Source organism: Pantherophis guttatus, chromosome 2 (genome assembly GCF_059756535.1).
Source record: "Pantherophis guttatus breed Tessera chromosome 2, ASM5975653v1, whole genome shotgun sequence".
Classification (NCBI taxonomy): Eukaryota; Metazoa; Chordata; class Lepidosauria; order Squamata; family Colubridae; genus Pantherophis; species Pantherophis guttatus.
Genome location: NC_142064.1, coordinates 119,905,769 through 119,926,202, shown reverse-complemented (window position 1 = coordinate 119,926,202; position 20,434 = coordinate 119,905,769). Strand labels below are relative to the sequence as shown.

Genomic DNA, 20,434 nt, shown 5'->3' with positions numbered 1-20,434 from the left:
GGAAGAGGAAACTTACTCAGACTTGCAAGATTTTGTTACGTTAAAAGTAGTATTACTTTATATGGCATTGGTTCCTTAGTCTGGTCTACCTTGAAGGGCTGACAGTGGATCATAATTTCCCCAATGCCGCCTTTTCTCACAGAGAACATAAGGAAATCAGGTTCAGGGAATCATCTCCTTGGTTTGTTCATTTCTTTCCCTTTAAAAGGAAAGATTCATAAACATTGTCATCTGTAATTACTAATCGTTGTGTTTCCTGCCCCCATTTTTATGGAAGTAAGTAATCATAAGGGAATTCGGCCTAATAATAAAATACTGAAATAAAAGCATGTTGCCCAACTGTTTTAAAAAGCAGAGAGGGCTGTTTAATTCAAGAGTGATTTCTCCCTGTATATATTCTTAACTACAGTGGGCTTTTAATGTTCTTGTAAAATACATCTTACCTGCATATTTTAAAAACTGGATTCTTGCAAAAAGAATTTAGATTCTAATCCCATTTCGCCCACCATTTTTCCACAGACAAAATTGCAACCAAACTATCTGCAAGCCTGACAGCAGCCATGAATTTCAGCTTGAAGGATGACTGAGGAAAATTGGATGCTGGGCTGCTATTGATCTACCTCAGGAAGGCTGTTCCAGCACGGCACCCATAGGAACAAGGACGCAAAGCAGTTCCCATCAAACCCATCCATCATTGTGGAACGGACCTCTGCAGGCCTATGAAAAACTAATGAGCTGTTTTGCCAAGAAAGTTTATTGAAGAGGTTAAAATCAAACTCTTAAAATAAGGGTGCAATTGCATTAACATTGTCTCAGATTTGGCTCTTAATATTACAGCAGACTGACAGAAAAGAAAGTCTCGTTCCAACTCGGTCTCAAGCGTCTCCAGTGCCAAATTTGATTGAGCAGAGGTAAAAGCAGATGTAGAGTTCGCTCTTCTAAGAGCATACAGGAATGCCGTTCTTGAGAACAGTGACTCAGGGGGACACTTCAGTTCTAGTCAGAGTTGCAAAAAGGAGGAGGTTACTGGGCCAAATCATGTATGGGGAAAAATTCTAGACTTAATTAAAATTAATTTAAAAAACTCTTTGTAACCGTGTCAGTCTATTGATCTATTTTCCTGCCAACCAGGGACTGAAAATCAAAAGTAGCTAAATTAAGAATATGAGGCAGGCCATATCAAACCCAGGCATAATAATATCCGGCTCAACTCTTGCCTGCTCAGGTTCTTTAATATCTTTAGAGATCTTAGGATACTCGGAGAAAATCAAATAAAGGAATCATATGTCCCAGATTGATTATTTTCTTACTCAAAGAAGTGTGATTATTGACCAAAACCTTGCCAAAAGAGATGCTGCTTCCTTTGGCTGCATCAGTACACGGTGAGGTTATTTATACTTCTTTGGCTCTTCTTGCAGACATCTGGGGCTCAGGCTTCTCAGTTTGTGAAAGAGTCTGGGTCTTGTAGAGACTGACGGCTCCGAAGGTTGTACCGCGGTGTCTGTAACAGGCAAGACGAACATGATATTTCTCTATTAAATTTATAGCTGCCCATCACACTATCCATACTTGACTCTAGGCGGCTACAATTATGTGAAAGCATAAATACAAAAGCATTAAAAGTGTTAACAATTAAATAAAAGGTTAATACCAAAAGCATGGATGATAGGGGGATGAGCTTTTGTCTCTCGCTCAATTAACCACCTACAGCAAAGCATGCCAAATTTTAAGGCACTTCCAGAAGGCCAGGAGGGTGGAGGTAGATCTCACCTCTGAAGGCAAGGTGTCCCACAATGCAGGAGCCACTGCTCGTCTTGACCCCACTAGCTGAAATGTCTTGGCTAGGAGTCCAAAGAAGGCCTCTTCTGCCAGAGTGAATAGCACAGGCCCATCACATCGGAGGAAGAAGGTTCCTCATAGAATATCCACAGGCCTGCTTTATTATTAATTTAATTGCAAGCTGCCCAGAGTCACAAATGTGAGATGAGTGGCTGTATAAATGAAATAAATATTAGTTATTTATCTGGGGACCTGGTCCTTGAGCTATTCATTGATTGTCAGGTAAGAAACAATTGCCCTGTGCTGGCAGAAGACTTGTGTATAATGCAGTATGCTTTTTAAAAGAATGAAAGATTGTATTTCTGCAGAGTCACTCAGAAAAAAAAACTTAGAGAAGCATTTCTGCTGCAGAATAATAAATTTGTGAAATCTCAGCACTGTTTCCCTTTTTCTGTTACATGATCGAAAGCCATGTAATTAGAGCAGGGACACTCTTAACATTTCTAATATACAAGCTATTTCTCAAATATGCATGAGATAGGAAGCTTATTGGTCCCAGACCTACAGCAATGCGGTAAGCCCTTTTCCGTCAGTCAGGCTGTTTCTTGGGCCAATTTTTTTTAAAAAAACATCCTCCCCAAAGTCTCTAATCAGAAACAGAATTATGGAAATATATTGTGACACACACAGCTTTTGCTATCAATTCAAATCCAGGATTTGAAAGATAAGCAACCATGAGTAAACTAATTACTGAATTTTGCAGTGTGGTAGGAGAAGGTAAGTAGGTTAAATGCATGCCATAAAAGTCCGAGAAGGATGCAAAATGTAAAAGGTGCAAATTTATAGAAAATGTGCAATATCTGCTGAAATGCAAAAGTGAACCAAGGACTGGAATAAAGTTCCCAAAACTTGAGAAGAGTGCTGCTGTCCTGCTTTAGCAGAGTAGTTAAGTCAGAATGGAAGACCCCCCACCCCCACCCCTACTATCCTCCATAATTCAGTACACAAATTTAATCAGTGAACTGAAACACGGCAGATTTCAGCCCAGCTTAACACGTTGGTCACAGTGAATTCTTGGAAACTTAATTCTTTCCTCTGCAATGTTATTGCTTCTAAATGATTTCTCCCTACTTTTAGCTTAACTTCCCCCATTCCCCCACTCCAAAAAGCTTGGGAATCGGCCCTAGAAACATGAGGGCATTTAGCATACACTTTAGGAGCTTTTAAGGGAAAGCAGAGGATTATTTAAGCCCCCCCCACCCAACAAAAAAAAAATTCTATAGCAAGATAGAGAAGTCTCTTGAATAATATTTCATAATGTTATAAAAAAGCTCCCAGCGACTGGTAAGATCCCACAGAGTTGGTCTCCTCCGGGTCTTGTCAGCTAAACAATGCCGGCTGGCGGGCCCGTGGGGGAGGGCCTTCTCTGTGGCTGCCCCGGCTCTCTGGAACCAGTTACCTCCTGAGGTCCGGACCATGCCCACCCTATTGGCCTTCCGAAAAGCGGTGAAGACCTGGCTTTTCCAGCAGGCCTGGGGTCGTTGATCTTGCTTTGTGATCTGACAAGATCCGGCCATGAATGCTATGAATGAGTTTTAATGTCTTTAAGGTTTTTAATTTTTTAGTGTTTTTATAGTGATTTTTTGAGTGTATTGTGAGCCGCCCTGGGTCTTCGGAGAGGGGCGGCCATAAATTGAATAAATAAATAAATAACTGGGTGCCCTTCATGCACATGAGACTATAACTCCCAGAATCCTTACTAGCAGCATGGTTTTCTTCTGTAGAACAATTTCTTCACCAAATGACGTAGTGTGACACTTGGCTTTAACTCACCTGATCCACTGGTATAGAGATTGTCAGCAGCTGAGTAGCCACATTTTGGGATTGCCTATGCCGGCGAGACAATGAACGATGAGTCTGGGAAGATGGCCATCCTCTCTGCCTGGGGCTACTAGTCTGTATCTCTTCTGATAGAAAAAAAAACACTGCATTGAATGACTTTCAAAGATGCTCTTAGGAATGAGTGCAAATTCCCTTCTATAAGACTATACCAGCCTTTAGGAGCCAGACCTATTCTATGCAGGCACCTTTGCTTAAACACTGATCTCACACATGAGAATTACTTAGAACGTTGAGGTTGGGTTCACGTGAGTATACCATAATGGTCTCCCAAGAGAAAAATCTTTCTGAATAGCCAAATCTTTTATCAGTTGCCTAAAATTCTTCACATCTGCCCAAACTGGGAAGTTTCACTAGAAGGCTGCTACTAGTGAAAAGGAACAATTCCTGCCGTCTTCAGATAGCAGCCACAGCAAAATCCCAACTGCTGTTGATGTTTAGAGAAGCCTATGGGAGAAAGGCTGCTATTGGATGTGCTTTAGAAGCCTAATGCTGGTTTATCAGAATGGTGAACATAACACAAACACCCTGCATTGGCCTTGATATTATCTACACTATATACAAGGAGTCTATGGTCTTCCATGTGCTAGTGGATTACTCCTGGCAGAGCCAACCAATATGCCTGGTACTAACTGAACCCAAAAGGGATTTCTTTACACAGTTGTAGCTTTCTTCATTCTTATTCTTCTTCATTGGCTCCTGACAACTGCCTGGACAGGTTCCTGAGTTTTCCTGGCAAGATTTCAGAAGTGATTGCCATTGCTTGTGTCATACGGCTGAAAGAGTGACTGGCTCAAGGTCTCCCAGCGGGCTTTGTGCCTAAGGTGGGACTAGAACTCACAGACCCCTGGTTTCTAGCCCTGTGCTTATTACACTGGTTCTCAACAGATTCTTCGCAGAGCTGTAAATAACCTAAACATCTACAAACAGCATTTATTGTCCACTTACCAATTACTTGCAGATTGTTTTTGTAGTTCAACTGCTTTACAGCCCAGCCTTGGTTTTCACAATCTGCTAGAGAAGGAACTACAACAAAGTTCCACAAAGCATTTGTTAGAGATGCATATTGACAAGGCACTGTCCTTTCCAAAGAATTCTTTCTAGCATCAATCAAAAGCTGTCTCTCCCCTTGCCTTGCTACAGAGTATATTTGTGAGATTAATAGCACAGAGGAAAGTAGACTGCAGTTACATTATCTTTTATATGTTGTAAAATACTAAGATTGTATTTGTAGACATACTTCCCTACAGAATGGTAGCATTCTCTGGATTGGTACAAAATACTGAATCATATTCAAGCCAGGTTTGCAAAATACATTAGACTAAAATGAGATTGACTATTTGTTGCAAATCAGTGTGCAAACATAGACTGAGTCAACCAAGGTCAGCAATTCCCGGAAAAGGATTCAAATGGAAGTAGTCTGTTTGAGCCTATTTGTTTCATTGGGGTGGGGAATGGGGTAGTTGGGGGAAGCATCAGATATGATTTGGAGACACAACTGCAGCTAGCAGCAGCTTCCAAAGTTTAGTTCTTTCGAGGTTTGCTCTTCCTTCAAAACCAAATTTCAGCATTATGGCCATTTGGTAAGGTAGGTCAGGAAAAGAGATCTAGGCAGAATCATACAATGGAGTTTCACAGAGGGTGGGAGATTTAATGTAGTGCTTCCCCTTCTCCAGCACCTACCCCTTAGCCACCGAATGACCCCAATTCCACCTGCTATTTTCCCATTCCTCCACCAAGATGGCACTCACTTCTCTGGTATTCAGCCCAATATTCTTTTGTGTCCATTTCAGCTCTCTTCTCTGAACAGAACAGCAGCTTTGAGACTCCCATGTCAGTCGATACCTCCTCTTCTGTTCTAGGCTTGGTGCCTTGAAACAGATGCTCCGGTTTAGCCAACAACCTCTCTGGAAAGAAAAAAAGGCGGCACATGTTGAGTAGAACCTATCAAGATCTAGAAGTCTATACCCTGGCCAAACAAGAGTATATTGTAGTAGGGTTGTTACATCATATATTATTTTTTTTTATTTAGGTCTGGAACACTAGAGCAGGGGTCTCCAACCTTGGCAACTTTAAGACTTGGGGACTTCAACTCCCAGAATTCCTCAGCCAGCAAAGCTTGGAGATCCCTGCCAAGGTTGCCAAGGTTGGAGATCCCTGAACTTACATGGTCTTTAGCAACTCCATGTCTCATTTACTTGTAATGTATACAGAGGCACCTACGTCATTCCCCAAAGCACTCACATGCTCTTCGGTAGGCAGAAGAACAAGGGAGATGCTAGCTAGCAATCATTAGGCAATCACAGCTCTCAAATCTCTTATTGTTCATTTCTAAGAACAAATGATGCATTCATACATATTGCGCAAGCACCCTAGTCCTTTGAAATGGAGCTAGATGAACAACCTGGAGTACTTTTAAAGGCACAAACCTTTCCCTATTTTCAGCCAACTACCTTCCTTACTATAGACTTTTGTCTTAATTAGCATCCCCAATCTGGAGATGGGCAGAAGCACCAGAAGCACTCTGTGCATCGTCCATCAAAAGATCTGACACTGTTCCTTGGGCAAGGCAAAGCCATTTCCTCCCCCTCAAGCCTACAACCAAACAGTGTTCGTCTTTCATTACCAGTTTCTTGTAAAAGTTGCTGAATCTCTTTCCGAGTTTCCTGCAGACTCTGCAGCACCTCTTGGCTCTGTTTGGCTGGGTCCTTGTAGGTCCAAATAAAATAACCTAGTATAGCTATGCAGAGTCCAGCAAAAGTCCGGCGTGTGAGGCCGACCCAGAAGGAGAGGCTTTCCTAAGAGGAAGAAAGGTAGCTAAATCAGTCTGATTGTCCCAATTCAGACATTAAGAGTTGGGCAACCATGGGGCTTACAGTCCCTTAAACTTCAACATAGAAACCAGGGGTGAAATGCTCCCGGTTCGGACCAGATCACCCGATCTGGTAGCGATGGCGGTGGGTGATTCGGAGAACTGGTAGCAAACATCCCTGCCCCCCCCCCCATGCCCAGTTGAGCCGCGGAAACATCAGAGGCTTTTTAATTTTATTTTTAAAAGCATTTTTTCTACAACCTCTTCGGCCGAAGAGGTTGTAGAAAAAAATGCTTTTAAAAGCCTCTGACGATCCCAGCTGAGTTGCCTGATCGGCAGAGGCTTTTAAAAGCATTTTTTAATAACCTCTTTGGCCGAAGAGCTTGTAGAAAAAATGGTTTTAAAAGTGTTAAAAAAAAAAAAGTTGGCCACGCCCACCCAGTCCCCCACCAAGCCACACCCACAGAACCGGTAGTAACAAATTTTATATTTCACCATTGACAGAAACCCTACCTTCCCTTACTTCAGACTAGGGCATGGAGAATTCTCATATCTGAGTATGAACAGCAGCAAGGTGTAATACCCTCATGGGCTTAAATTGAAAATACAAAGATATGATGATGAAGTTATTGAATTTCCTGGTAGCCACTAAGTCAGGTTATTTTAAAACAGATGAATTTGATGAGAACAACAGATGTGCCATGATGGCTTTCAAAAACCATAGCCAAATGGAACTTCCATAAATTCGTGAAAAACAAAAGAAAGGGCCTACAGCTGAGACTTCTGGAAGTTACTATTTCAATACCTCAGGAGGGAAGCAGGTTGCGGAAGGCTGTTCTATCAAGTATTGTACAAGTCACTGGCAAGAATCAGCCAAGTGCTTATGACAGTTATACAATCATAGGGCATATTATTCACAGTCTATTACTTTAAAAAATAGAGGGTTTGTTTAGCTGTAACAACTAAAGATCCCTGATCATTGTCACTGGACTATACGATTACTTTCCCAATCATTTCCAAATGGTAGCCAGCACCTTAACAATGACAAAAGAGAATATCTGTAGCTCAGGTTTGAACTGTGAGGTCTTTGGTGCTCTCTGAGCCTCAGTTGTTGTTGTTTTTTGCACACATTTTATTGCCAAACTAAGTAACATCATCAGTAATAACTCTATTGATGTTACCTAGATTAGTAATGAAACATATGCAAGAAAACAACCCAGCTCAGAGAGCACCAAGGACCCCACACCTCAATACTGCATAGCTGAAATTATATTGGACTGATGCCTAAAATTTCTGATGCCTTCCAGCATCAGAAATATGCATGAAAAATGCTTTGTAACACTTGGATGAAACTCAGGTTGATAAATGAATGAAGTTCAAACAACATGCTAGATTTAAATATTCTGCCTGATTTGATTTTTTAAAATTTATCACTTAGGGAAATCTTTCTCAATCAGAATTTGAGCATGAAAAAAGGAAAAAAAAAAAAAGCTGGATCCCTTTCTCTCATTGTCATTTATTGAGAGATACAAAGCCCCCACTTGGCATAATCAGGGCCTTTTTTCAGGTGCCAAGGGAGAGATTTTCTGAGAATATCATTACTGTAGGGGAGCAAATGAGTTATTTCTGTACTTTTTTCATTTATCTTCTTTTGGGGTAAATGTAGTACTGTTAGGGAGACTTGTTTAAAATCTCTGTAATCATATACAGGTAGTCCTCGATTTACAACCACAATTGAGCCCAAAATTTATGTTGCTAAGTGAGAAATTTGTTAAGTAGGTTTGCTCTATTTTATGACTTTTCTTGCCGCATTTGTTAAATGAATCACCACAGTTCTTAAATTAGTAACCTGGTTGTTAAATGAATCTTGGTTTCCCCATTGATTTTGCTTGTCAGGTGGTCACAAAAGGGGATCACATGACCCCAGGACACTGCAAATGTCATAAATGTGAGTCAGTTGGTTAGCATCCAAATAGCAATAGCACTTAGACGTATATATCGCTTCATAGTGCTTTATAGCCCTCTCTAAGCCGTTTACAGAGTCAGCATATTGCCCCCAACAACCTGGGCCCTCATTTTACCCACCTTGGAAGGATGGAAGGCTGAGTCAACCTTGAGCCAGTGAGATTTGATCTGCTGAACTGCAGCTAACAGTCAGCTGAAGTAGCCTGCAGTACTGCACTCTAACCACTGCACCACCTCGGCTCTTAAATGTTAAATGTTAATCACGTGACCATGGGGATGCTGCAAAGTGTGAAAAATGGTCATAAGTCACATTCTTCAGTTCTGTTGTAACTTTGAATGGTCACTAAATGAACTGTTGTAAGTCGAGGACTAGTGTAATCAGGGCTTGTGACTTCTTGAGGGATGGTGTTGCAATTGTATGCCTAAGAGAAACCCAGTAATGGATAACTGCAATAACCGGACTCTAATTAATGCAAAATAAGAGAAACAAAACAAATACAAGGGATGCCTAATTTCAACAAAGAAATCAGAATTGTAATTGTTCTGGCGCTGAAACCCTTGGCTATAACTTTTCACAACATTTTGTAACTATGTAGATGGCCCGTCAATGAACCTAGCACTTGGGTTCCAGCTTCAGTAATAACTGTGAACTTAATTCAAATGTATGGGTGGCAATGCTAGAAACTCAGATTTTATTCCTAAAGTATGGCTATTTTGTGCATGCATTTTGCTAATACGGTAGCAAAACAATCTTTGAGAGTCTTCACTGAATCAAATTAAGGTGAGAATTCAACTGGTGGTTGGGAACCCTTCTTGCTTCCTCAGAATCATTTAGCTCTGCTTAGCTGTTTCTCTAGCTCCACGCTTCCACCCAAAAGCTTGCTTAATTGCAGCCACTGTCCCTTAACATGGGTGAGCATGACATCATGACACTGCAGGCAAAGAGCTGGGGACAAAAACACATCAAGTCATCTGTGTTGGAACAGTAAGACAGTTCCTCAGTTGAGATCAGCATCAAAGCATCCCTCCAGGCATGGCCTATTTTTGGCTACAACTCTTGTCCTTTCCCCCTCTCCATTTGCTATTGCAGGAGAATGACCCTACCGTCAGGTCGTAGCCCTCTTCTGAGTGATCCAGGAGAACGTTGCAAATAACACGTTCTAGATAAATATTAGCTCCCACCAAGGTCAGCAAAATGAGCCTGGAGATAAAAGTGGGGAAATAAAAGGCCATTATGAGAAAGTGTAGAATATATTTATTTATTTATTTATTTATTTATTTATTTATTTATTTATTTATTTATTTATTTTATTGAATTTGTATACCGCCCTACTCCCGAAGGACTCAGGGCGGTGAACAGCCATGGAATAAAACATATAAATACAAAATTTAAAATAGATTAAAACGAATTAAATAATTTGGCTGAACAAATTTAAGACCCCAATAATTTAAAACCAGATTTAAAATTTCCATTTAAAAAGGGGAGAGACTTAGGTCAGGCCGGCTTGGTGAAAGAGGAAGGTCTTAAGCGCGCGACGGAAGGTACGCAGATCCGGGATCCTCCGTATATCCGGGGGGAGCTATTTCATAGTCTACATGTCCAGGCTTACATTCACAGAAGAATGGATTCTTACATTTTTTGCACAATGACACATTTGGACAATTGCAGCTTCCTTTTGAAAGGCAGCTAATTTTTAGTCCCGATATACCCTGTTTCCCCCAAAATAAGATATCCCCTGATAATAAGCCCAATCGGGCTTTTGAGTGCATGGCAATAAGGCCAAGTGCTTTTTTCAGGGTTCAAAAAAATATTAGGGTCTTTTTTTCGGGGAAACACGGTATGTATATATATGTACATACATACATACATACATACATACATACATACATGGAAAAGAAATTTTGGCATAGTAATTGAACTGTGCCTTTACCAAGCTTTGACTAGACTGACTGAGGGTGCTACCTCATTGGCAAAAAGTGAGATGCGAACTTTGGGACAGAAGAGAATTTACATGTACTAACTGCTGAAAACACAAATAACACTATATAAATAATAACTGCAGTGTTTTGAATAAACACAACTTGTCCCTATTTCCCATTTGTTGCAGACACCCCGCTATTTCCTCATCTGCTGTCATCCACAAGAAGTGTAAAAAAACTGAATCTTCAGTTTCATTTGTATGATACTTGTATGCAGAAATGTCCAGTCTTACACAGGCTGTCCTCAATTTATGACAGATTTTCCATTTGCTAAGGAAAGTGGTTGTGAGTTGCACCCATTTTTATGACCTTTTTTGCCACACTTAAGTGAATCCCACAGTCATTAAGCAAATCCAACTTTGCTTGTCAGAAGTCGGCTGGGAAGATTGCAAATGGTGATCGTATGACCTCCACTGATATATGCTGGTTGCCAAGTGCCCAAATTTTAATCACATGACCATGGGGAACCAGTCATAAATCAATTCTTTCAGTGCCATTGCAACTTTGAACAGTTGCTAAACAAATGGTTGTAAGTTGAAGACTACCCGTACTAAATTTTCACTTATCGCTGTCTGGTGATCTGACTGCTGAACAATTGTGGGGAAGGCAAGCAGTGGAACTGCCTTATACTGAGCTAGATCTTTGGTCTTATTGCCAACCTTAACTGACAGTGGCTTTCCAAACTTTCAGAAGCAGTTAAGTCCTAGTAATACCTGGAACTCCTTGGAATTAAAACTAGGGATGTTTAGCATATAAAATAAGATATAGTCCCTCTTTCACAGTCTTACCAATTCTGCCAGGAAAAGAACAGCATATTATGTGACCAAATTACTTGGGTTGATTATGTCAAAGGCTATTTGATTTATTGAAAATGTTTAGATAACTGCCAATCTTAGGCAACATAACTTTGGGCAGCTCACAAATGACAATAGTAGAAACAATGAAAACATCTTGTACCACTTCTTGTTGCACCAAGAAATACACTTATGGATACCTTCAAGGAAAGCTTGAACCCTCCTCCTGCATTCGTGTGATCCAGTCCTTTTGAGTGGACTAGATAGAGCATTAAACAATCAAGGGCATTTTATGTGTCTGTTCTGTTTTTTTTTCTCACCGAGCTCTTGCAGTTCGCTGGCTAGAGGTCAGCAGCAGGGCAGTAACACCGCTCAAGAGATGGAAGAAGATGGAATAGAGCGCATTGGATTCTCCCACTACAAAGCGGTGCAGGAAGGCCACCCGATTGAAGATCTCTGCAAAGGCCATTCGTTGCTCGATGGCCGAATTCTGCAGTTCTTGGAAGGCCTGGTGTATGCCTGCAGAAGGGAGAGGAAGGACAAGAAGCCATTGCCTTCCCAGACAATCTGGGCCACTTTGGGCCACTTAATACTGGTGCATGACCATAATAAAAATTGATTATTTGGGCCACTTATAGACACTGCCATGAATTTGTTGTCTGTCTTTCACACACTGATTGAAAGCATAAAGTACATATAGATGAGGGGCTGCCAGTTTCTCCTAACCTGATGCCCTTCTAGGATGTCTAGTTCCTGTGTTGTGGTCCGCAAGCAGCCTGCGGACCTGACAGTGGAGTCAGACAGTGAGGAGGCTGAGGAAGAACATGGGCCAGTCCTGGAGGCTGGGGAAGGTCCAGATGAGGGCTCTGCGTCAGAGGCAGAGATGGGACCAAGGCCATCTGGGAGTAAAGTGCGGACTCCGGAGCCTCCAGAGGCTGACAGTAGAGTGGCAGAGGAACAGGAGGAGTCTGTTCCTAGTGCACGTATGAGAAGAGCTGCCAGAAGGCAAGAGCAGCTACAGCAAAGAGAACGACTTGGGAGTAGGGCCAAGAGATGATTGGCCCCTCCCATAAGACCAGCAACGGCTCTTGGGCTCTTTATTGGAAAACAACGTTGATAGATTGATTTCTTCTCTTGCTGCATTTATTTCTTGTCGGCGTCTTCTGCTTCTGAACTTTTGCCAAGAAAAGCCTTTGGCAGGTTACCTAATTAGACCAAGATTGGTGATAAGGCGGAAGAATTGTGTTATGAAGAATTTGTTTTTATTTGGTTTGGACTACGCTGAGAATGAGTTAATTCTCAGCTGTTCTAATAAAGTCTGTTTGTTTCAAACTGTTTGCGTCTGATAATACCTACTTGGGCCTGGGTCACAACATCCTGTTTCCGTAATGCCTTAAGTAAGATGCTGGCTCTCAGGAGAAGGGACCAGAAGACAGGGCTTTTCTGTTGTGACTCCGACACTTTGGAAAACCTTACCTTCAAAGGTGCACCTCGCCCTCACATTACTGACCTTACGTAAGGCTCTGAAAGCTATTTTACACATGGTCACGGGGCCAGCCTTCGTTCTTCCTTTATACTGTATGGTTTTTGTATACTGGGATGGTGATGATGGATTTCATGGAATTTGTACTCCAAGAGTAGGAATCTTTGGATGGCAAGAAACTTCTTATATTGATTCAAGCCGGTAGTCAGAACTTGCGACTTGTGGTAGCTGTTCAGGATTTCAAGGAAGAGTGTTTCCTATCATATATGGTGGGGAGGGCAAGGAAGAATCTGGAATCTCCTATACAGAAAGACTATTTCTATCATTGAACAAGGCCCCTTGTATAGTTGAGGTTCATTGTCTGTAATACCTAATTCTCTCACACAGTTTTGCAACCTTATCATATTTTTTCTTCCCATCCATTGTGCATTATATGCGTACATGGAAGAATTAGATCAGGCAAGGTCAACAGCAAAAAGCTCAAACCAGACAGGTCTGTTACAATAATAATGCCCAGCTATCAACCGTTCTACCTATCTAAGCCTAGGCACCAGGGTAGAAATCAGGAGACTAAGTTCTTAGTCCTGCCTTAGGCATGGAAGCCAGAGTGTTTGGGCCAGACACTCTCTCAACAATTGTCATTGTTAAGCAATGAGATCACATGATATTGCAATTTACAACCTTGTATTTGAGCAGTGGAAATCCCAATTCGAAGGACTATGGATAATCAGTATGAAACAAGTACTAAGCTATCAAGTTCCTGGGGAAAGAAAGCTTTGCACACATGGATTTATAAATCCCTTCATAACAAGTTTGTGCCTTTCTTTGCAATGTTTTTGGATAGCATAAACCAGGCAAAGAAATAAGTAGCTTGGAAAACTTTTTCCTGTATGAAATGAATTTTTACACATATGTATCTTAAATAATACATTTCTAAATGTATCATATCCCAAATATGTCCGTTCTGGCAGATTTACTAGAGTCAAGATCTGCCCTGCAATATTTTGAGAAGTGCAAAATCGAAAAGGTCATTGATTTGCAATCCACTAATTAGCCCAACTGGTCTAATGGATCACGTCTGGCTTGCATTCAGATTCCCAAAATTACCAGTTTCTTAAGTTGCAAACCATAGATTGCAAGCAATTGAGCAGCTTTTTTTTTAAAAAAAAAGGCACTACAGCACTTTTTTAAAAAAAAGCTGAATAAGGGTATCAAAATTTGCTTCTCTAAAGATATTTTTATGAGCTTGAAAGTGGTGTCAGAATTTTTTTTTTGAGTCAATATACTAATGCCGTAGTGTACTCCAGTACTTTTATGAATTGAAATTCCTGCCATACAATATAACACCAGAAGTTTCTGCAAATTAACACAGATGGGTGTATCTGTAGGGATAACTCTAGAATAGAATAGAATAGAATAGAATAGAATAGAATAGAATAGAATAGAATAGAATAGAATAGAATAGAATAGAATAGAATCAGGCAGGAAACCCTATACCATTTCAGACAAATGGTTGTCCAATCTTTTCTTAAAACTTCCAGTGTTGGAGAATTCACAACTTCTGCAGGCAGGTTGTTCCACTGATAGCATATCTAGCTATCAGTGCAAACTCTTAAAAGGAATAAAGCAGCTTTGTTCTCAGGTCACCTTGGGAGGAGTCACGGAGCGTCTGCCATAGCAGCTCCCCATCGCGCAGGATCTGCTCCTGAGAGCGCAAAGTGGCATTTTGGATCCGAGCAGTCTCTTCTGCAAGCTGGTTGGTAGATTCCAACTGATGGGCCACCGTTTCTGAAGAGGAGATCAGCCTGGTAGACATAGATAAACAAGGAAGTAATTCACTGTAGTCCAAGGCAAGCCATCCACCATATTCCAAAAAGTGCTCCTACCTGAAAGGGTTCTTATTGACTTGCCTATCCAGAAGTCTGTTTTGGCATTTCAGTGGCAACATGGAACTGGCATGAGATCAGAAAGGCCTGACTGTGGAAACATTGCAACCTGCACTAACCACATTCAATGCTTTCACAAACACAGAGATAAGCAGGTGACTATTTATCAGGAGTCAAGCCTAATAGGAGTCAAGCCAGCTCCCTTTCCTCCTGTAATGAAGGTCAACTGCATTGACAACTGTATCCCATTACAATCTTTCCTCTAGCAGTGTCTGTGTGTTTTTTCTTGCTTTCCAATTATGTTCTTGAAAACCGACAGAGGCTTATGTGGAAGAGGAGAAGCGTTTATCCATTACTCAAATCTGATTCTTGCATGCTATGCAAAAGGGAAATATTGAAAATTGGATAAGAACCTCAGAAGTACCCATTGGCATGTTTACCTCTTAAAAAGAAAAAAAGGCTAAAGGGGGTTGCATTTTTTTTTAAATATCTGCAATGGAAATAAGGATTACATTTAACTTTTTCCATACTGTAAAATGAAGGTGGTATTTGTATTGTTCAGCATCTGCTCATGGATTATAGTTTATAAATCCTAATATTGTACTAGGGTTTATAAGCTATAAGTATTGGAGTGGAAACCTGTGATCTTCCAAATGTTTCTGTCCTGATCCCAGCATTACTATCCACTGGGCTGATGGAAGCTGTGGCCTGCAATATAATGACATCCAGCCATCTAGGTCTGTTGCCTCTGTTCCATGTACACGTATCCTTTCCTCAATTATCTAAGCCTGAATTGAGGTGTTAATTTCTTCTCCAGATTGTCACTGCCACTTCTAATTACATACAAAGGCAGGAACCATAAAGTGCCAATTTCACTGTGCCCCTCCCCACTTCAGGTCACAGATTGCTAATTACGCCCCAAGTAAAAAGCCAAATTATAGCCTTGCTCACTGAGCTTTTCCCCTCTTTACACAAAGAGACATTTTCTCTGTTTTCACCAAGTATCAGCTAGATAAAGAATGATGCTAGTGGATCTGATGGGGCGTGCTTCTCACATTAGATAATCTGTCCTTCAGAAAATAGCCTATAACCGGAAAACACTGGAATGACATTGTCATTTGAGGGCTCGCTCACTTCTTCTCCCCATGTACTGTAGATGTGGGGCATTACACTGAGTACTGCCAGTTCTGATGGTTGGAATGAAATTCTGAAGGTTCTACAGACCTGGCAGGGAGAGAGAGTTATCAAGTAAATTACTCAGGTCTGCTGACTTCCAGTTGTTTAACTCTTTCTTCCCACAGCAAGATAAAAGCTTGTAATTTGAACAGTGACATGTCCTTAACTAGTAATGAAAAATGAAAACAAAAGACAAATCCACAGTGCAATTCAAGGGACAAAGAACACTGTTTAATCATTTCCTTTTTAAGTACAGTAGTCACTGCCTGTAGATTGCAAAAAAAGGGGAAGAAGGATGCTCTATTACTGAACAGGTATTTCTTGCAAGCTTAACTCTCTTCTTCTTCAGATAATACTATGGGTGTCCTTCTGAGAAAGAACAGCTCCAAAGATGTTTTCTCCTCTTTGCTCCTTTCCAGGAAAAAAACAAAAACAAAAACCCTGCACCCAAGGACTAAATGACTGTAGAAAAAAACTGACATTTGAATGTTATTCTAAAGCACTTGAGGACACAAATGATGCCCCTGTAACTTTTTAAAGCAGCTGCATCATTTACATAGTATCCACAGAGCAGCTACACAATATATCACTTAAAGATTATTTATCTATTTGTCCATAGTTTTAAACCTTCCCAGCCTAACCGACAGGCATACCAACAAGAGTATCTCATCAATTAAAAATTGTTTTTAAGGTAATACCAATATCAGAAATCTATTTAAAAATATGCAAAAGGTTGCTTTCAGTTAATTTCTTCTATTTTCATTAAGGCACGCAAAGCAATTTAAAATCCTAAAACAAACCACTGTTGGCATAGTTTGCCCATGGTTAAGATTTCCTGTATTTTAACAAGCAATTTTCTATTAGAAAGAAATATCTTAATCTTTAACCTCCAACTAGCAAAAGAAGAATTATTGTCAAATTTCCTCTGGGTTGGTAGATTATTTATACATAGAATAATAAGGTTGGAAGGGACCTTGGAGGTCTTCTAGTCCAGTCCCCTGCTCAAGCAGGAGAACCTATATATATATATATATATATATATATATATATATATATATATATATATATATATATATAAATTTGATTTATATGCCGCCCTTCTCCGGAGACTCAGGGCGGCTTACAATGCGCTAAGCAATAGCCTTCATCCTTTTGTATATTTATACAAAGTCAGCTTATTGCCCCCACAAACTGGGTCCTCATTTAACCTACCTTAGAAAGGATGGAAGGCTGAGTCAACCTTGAGCCTGGCAAGATTCGAACCTGCAGTAATTGCAGGCAGCTGGTCTTAATAACAGGGTGCTTTAGACCACTGTACTACCAGGGCTCTATATTTCAGATAAGTGATTGTCTAGTCTCTTCTTAAAAACCTCCAGAGATTTCTGGATTCAAGAGTAACACCTAGGACAGTGATGGCGAATCTTTTCGGCACCGAGTGCCTAAACCTAAACATGCGTGTATGCATGTGCATGCGTGCATGCCGAAGCACTGGAAACCTGAAAACCAGCTGGCCGGAACGCGCATGCCTGTTTTTTGGCCATTTTTGGTCATCTTTCGGGCCATTTTCAGGTGCTCCGGCACCCCTGAAAACCAGCTGGGTGGCATGCATGCACATGCCGGAAACCAGAAGAGCAGCTGGACGACGGCACGCATGCCCTCAGAGAGGGCGCGTGCCATAGGCTCGCCATCACAGACCTAGGAGATTGGCGATTCTAAAGGATCCTTGATAAAGCTTGTTGTTACCCCATTAGCCTGCTTCTAGATAAAGCAATTTTTACCCTTGGGATAGGCAACCTGCAGCCTTGCAACTATTTATGCTCTAGGCCTAACTTCAAAAGTTTCAATGAGTATAAATTCAGATCTCCAACAAAAGGGATGTCTTCCTCTCTAGCAGCCTGTAGGGCAAGAAGCTCAAGGGAGAGAAAAAGAAGGGATGCGCCTATCCACTTTTAGTACCCAACCACTAGCTTCATCCCCATGCAACTTCCTCTCCCCAGCAGTTTATCCCCCAAGGGAATTCAGCTTTCAATATAAAATAACCCGCAACATAAGGAGCCCTCCTTTTTCTGACCTGTGCACAGTATCTTGGGCCTGCTGCTGCCAAGCCTCATTGTGAAGAAAATAACAGATGGCATGAGCATGAGTGAAAAACTCGGTGTACACGCCAAAAGCCACTGGATCCATGTGCTGTGTGCAGTCACGGATAGAGCTACCAATTTCACAGGGTGGGAACTTCCTCCCAGACCTGTCAAGGAAAAGACAAAAACTTAGTTGTTGGGGAGAAACTATACAGCCAAAGCAGGGGGGGGGGGGGGAGAGAAGGGGGAGAATTATCTTCTATGAAAAGGTGGCTTGCCTGGCTATACGACAGAAGACCCCTGCCCAATCTTTTCCCGAGTTCTCAAGGGAAGTAGCATAGCAGTGGCAGCTTGTGGCATTCTGTAAATCAGAATGTTTATTAATAGAACTGCATAAAGCTTAATTAAACATCACTTTTAGCTGAAATCTTTGATTCCTGATTTAGCATCAGATTACTGAACCGAAATGCACTCGGTTAGCTTCCTCCAGCCACAGCTGAAGTGTTCTGATGCTTGATCTCACTGCTGTTGATCAATACAACAACAGTTGGATGACCCCAGAAGTTATTTGCATTTGATTCCTGGCTCAAGAGTAAGATAGAATGTATTGGCCTTAGAACAGCATTAGGCAACCACAAAGTCTGTGTAACTTGTTAGGCACTGTCACCATTATAATTGAAGGAAGCTCGATGACTGCAATGGCTGGGAGCAGTGGCAGGATAAGGGACCAGAAATAAGGAGACTAAATTTCACACCAGTATAGTTTTCTGTTGGCCCAAGAATGGGCAGAAAGCACTTCAAATTGGGGATAGAGAGAGGTCCTATACCAGAGGTCTTCAAACTTGGCCGCTTTAAGACTTGCGGACTTCAACTCAACTTGTGGAGTTGAAGTCCACAAATCTTAAAGTGGCCAAGTTTGAAGACCTCTGCTCTATACTTTGACTCTGTTCTTCACCCCTTCTGATTCTATTTTCCCTGAGCACATAAGAAATGGTGACAAAATTACCTCAGTAAAATGTCTTGTCTATCATTGCTCTGCAGCATACTACCCAGAGCTGTACCCAGCTCCAAGATGCTTAATAAAGAGAGCAGCTACAATAGGTGAAAGCCAACCTGTCTGTCCCTTTGCAGTTAAAAGGACAAGAATACTGAGAAGGGGGTAGGATTTTAACTTTGCTTCCTCCTCCACCCGGTGATTAAACCCAGATTGTAGACTCCTTCAGTTTAGAAACTTGACTCACCGTTGTAGGTGGCAATGAGCAAATGCCAGTGCAATACGGCTTTGTTGTTCTTCGTTCAACTCCTTGCACCCACCATCCAATTGTCTCAAGGCCTCCATCCAACAAGGTCCATATCGTGGGTGTCGGGCTAGCTCCTGAACCCATTGCAGGTGGCTCCTGCCTTGAGACAGAAGCCCAGGATCTGGAGAATATAAATCACAAGCAACGAAGCAGAAGAAAAACAGCAACAGGCTGCCTGGATGGTACCACATGATAGTAACCACTACAGCAAAGCAATCAGTGAGATAAACTAGTCAAAATTAGTTGAAGCTGCTGATGGAAGTTTGGGTGGGTATCCTTCCAGGGTGGAGCACCTGAGCGGGAGGGAAATGAAAGCTTTCGAATGATCATAGGAATTTGGCTAAAGGATGTGTGTTTGGCTTTACTCCTAATCACACCATAGGACTTGTTTTGCATTTGGTTCTACTATGTAGCAGAACAGCCATAACATAGTCAAGTTTTTTTTTCCTCACCTGTATTCACCATTCTAGTTTCTAATCACTTATGTGGGATATCCAGTTGTGGTTTAATCAAAAACTGCTGTGCAAGCAGTTAACAGTAAAAGCTGTATGGCCTGGACTAGAGTTATGTTACACTATACTCTTTACAATATAGTACAACATATTTAACTACAGTATTATTATCAAGTATTTATAATATAGATTGCTCAGAGATACAGGGAAGGTTGCTAGTATTTTTCCTATTTTTATGTTTTTTTTTAAATAGTGACATGGAGAGGATGGACTGATCTAGAATCAAAATTTCTATTCATTTAACATTTATTTAAATAATAAATAAATTACAGTGGTTAAGTCAAACTCACTACATTATCAAATGAATAAAGCAATCATGGTAGGTTAATGAAATACTTTGTGGATATGCGTTATGTGAACACAGCCAAAATGGTTTGTTAACCAAGAATTATGCTTTAGCTTGTGCTAATGGAACCAACAGAATATAAAAATAGCTAAAGATAGGTGGAAACAGAAAAGTGTTAAATATTTCTCACTGGTAGATAAGTAATTGAAGTTTTTGTTTCTAAAATGAATGTACAAATCTTTCTGGAAGTATCTCAGCTGCAAGTTGTTTTTTTAATCATCATATTAATTTGGTAGTGATGATATTTGAATTCTTCTTGAACACACGTGCCAGAGCCAAATGAGTAATTTCTTTGCCTTGTTTTCAATATTGTTCCAAGAATATTTTTTCTTGCTCGGTCTTTTACTCTTAATTCTAAAAATATGTAAAGGGTGTATTTTTTAAAAATTAAGGCCATCTTCTAGAACAGTGATGGTGAACCTT

General features: G+C 40.8%; 2 protein-coding genes across 6 annotated transcripts in view; one reads left to right on the top strand and one right to left on the bottom strand.

Annotated features, from left to right (window-relative positions):
* GNL3L (G protein nucleolar 3 like) overlaps positions 1 to 1,296 on the top strand; it is a 43,681-nt gene extending 42,385 nt beyond the window's left edge. For all 4 annotated transcript variants that reach the window (XM_087888685.1, XM_034434109.3, XM_087888686.1 and 1 more), the window contains one exon: positions 520 to 1,296. In XM_087888685.1, the coding sequence (XP_087744811.1) occupies positions 520 to 587 (68 nt within the window). In that variant the 3' untranslated portion in view covers positions 588 to 1,296. The remainder of the gene's footprint in view (positions 1 to 519) is intronic.
* LOC117675465 (uncharacterized) lies at positions 737 to 20,071 on the bottom strand. 2 transcript variants are annotated; one of them, XR_004594207.3, is made up of 11 exons: positions 19,094 to 20,071; positions 17,846 to 18,019; positions 14,360 to 14,517; positions 11,550 to 11,748; positions 9,560 to 9,656; positions 6,305 to 6,476; positions 5,430 to 5,585; positions 4,627 to 4,704; positions 3,613 to 3,746; positions 1,771 to 1,991; positions 737 to 1,501 (listed from the first exon to the last, which is right to left on the bottom strand). XR_004594207.3 is itself a non-coding variant. In XM_034434111.3 (10 exons), the coding sequence occupies exons 1-10, from the start codon at positions 19,342 to 19,344 to the stop codon at positions 1,439 to 1,441; spliced, it is 1,482 nt and encodes a 493-aa protein (XP_034290002.2). In that variant the 5' UTR covers positions 19,345 to 20,071; the 3' UTR covers positions 737 to 1,438. The 2 variants fall into 2 exon arrangements, 1 of the variants encoding a protein (XP_034290002.2); XM_034434111.3 differs by lacking the exon at positions 1,771 to 1,991.
* Positions 20,072 to 20,434: the final 363 nt, after the last annotated feature.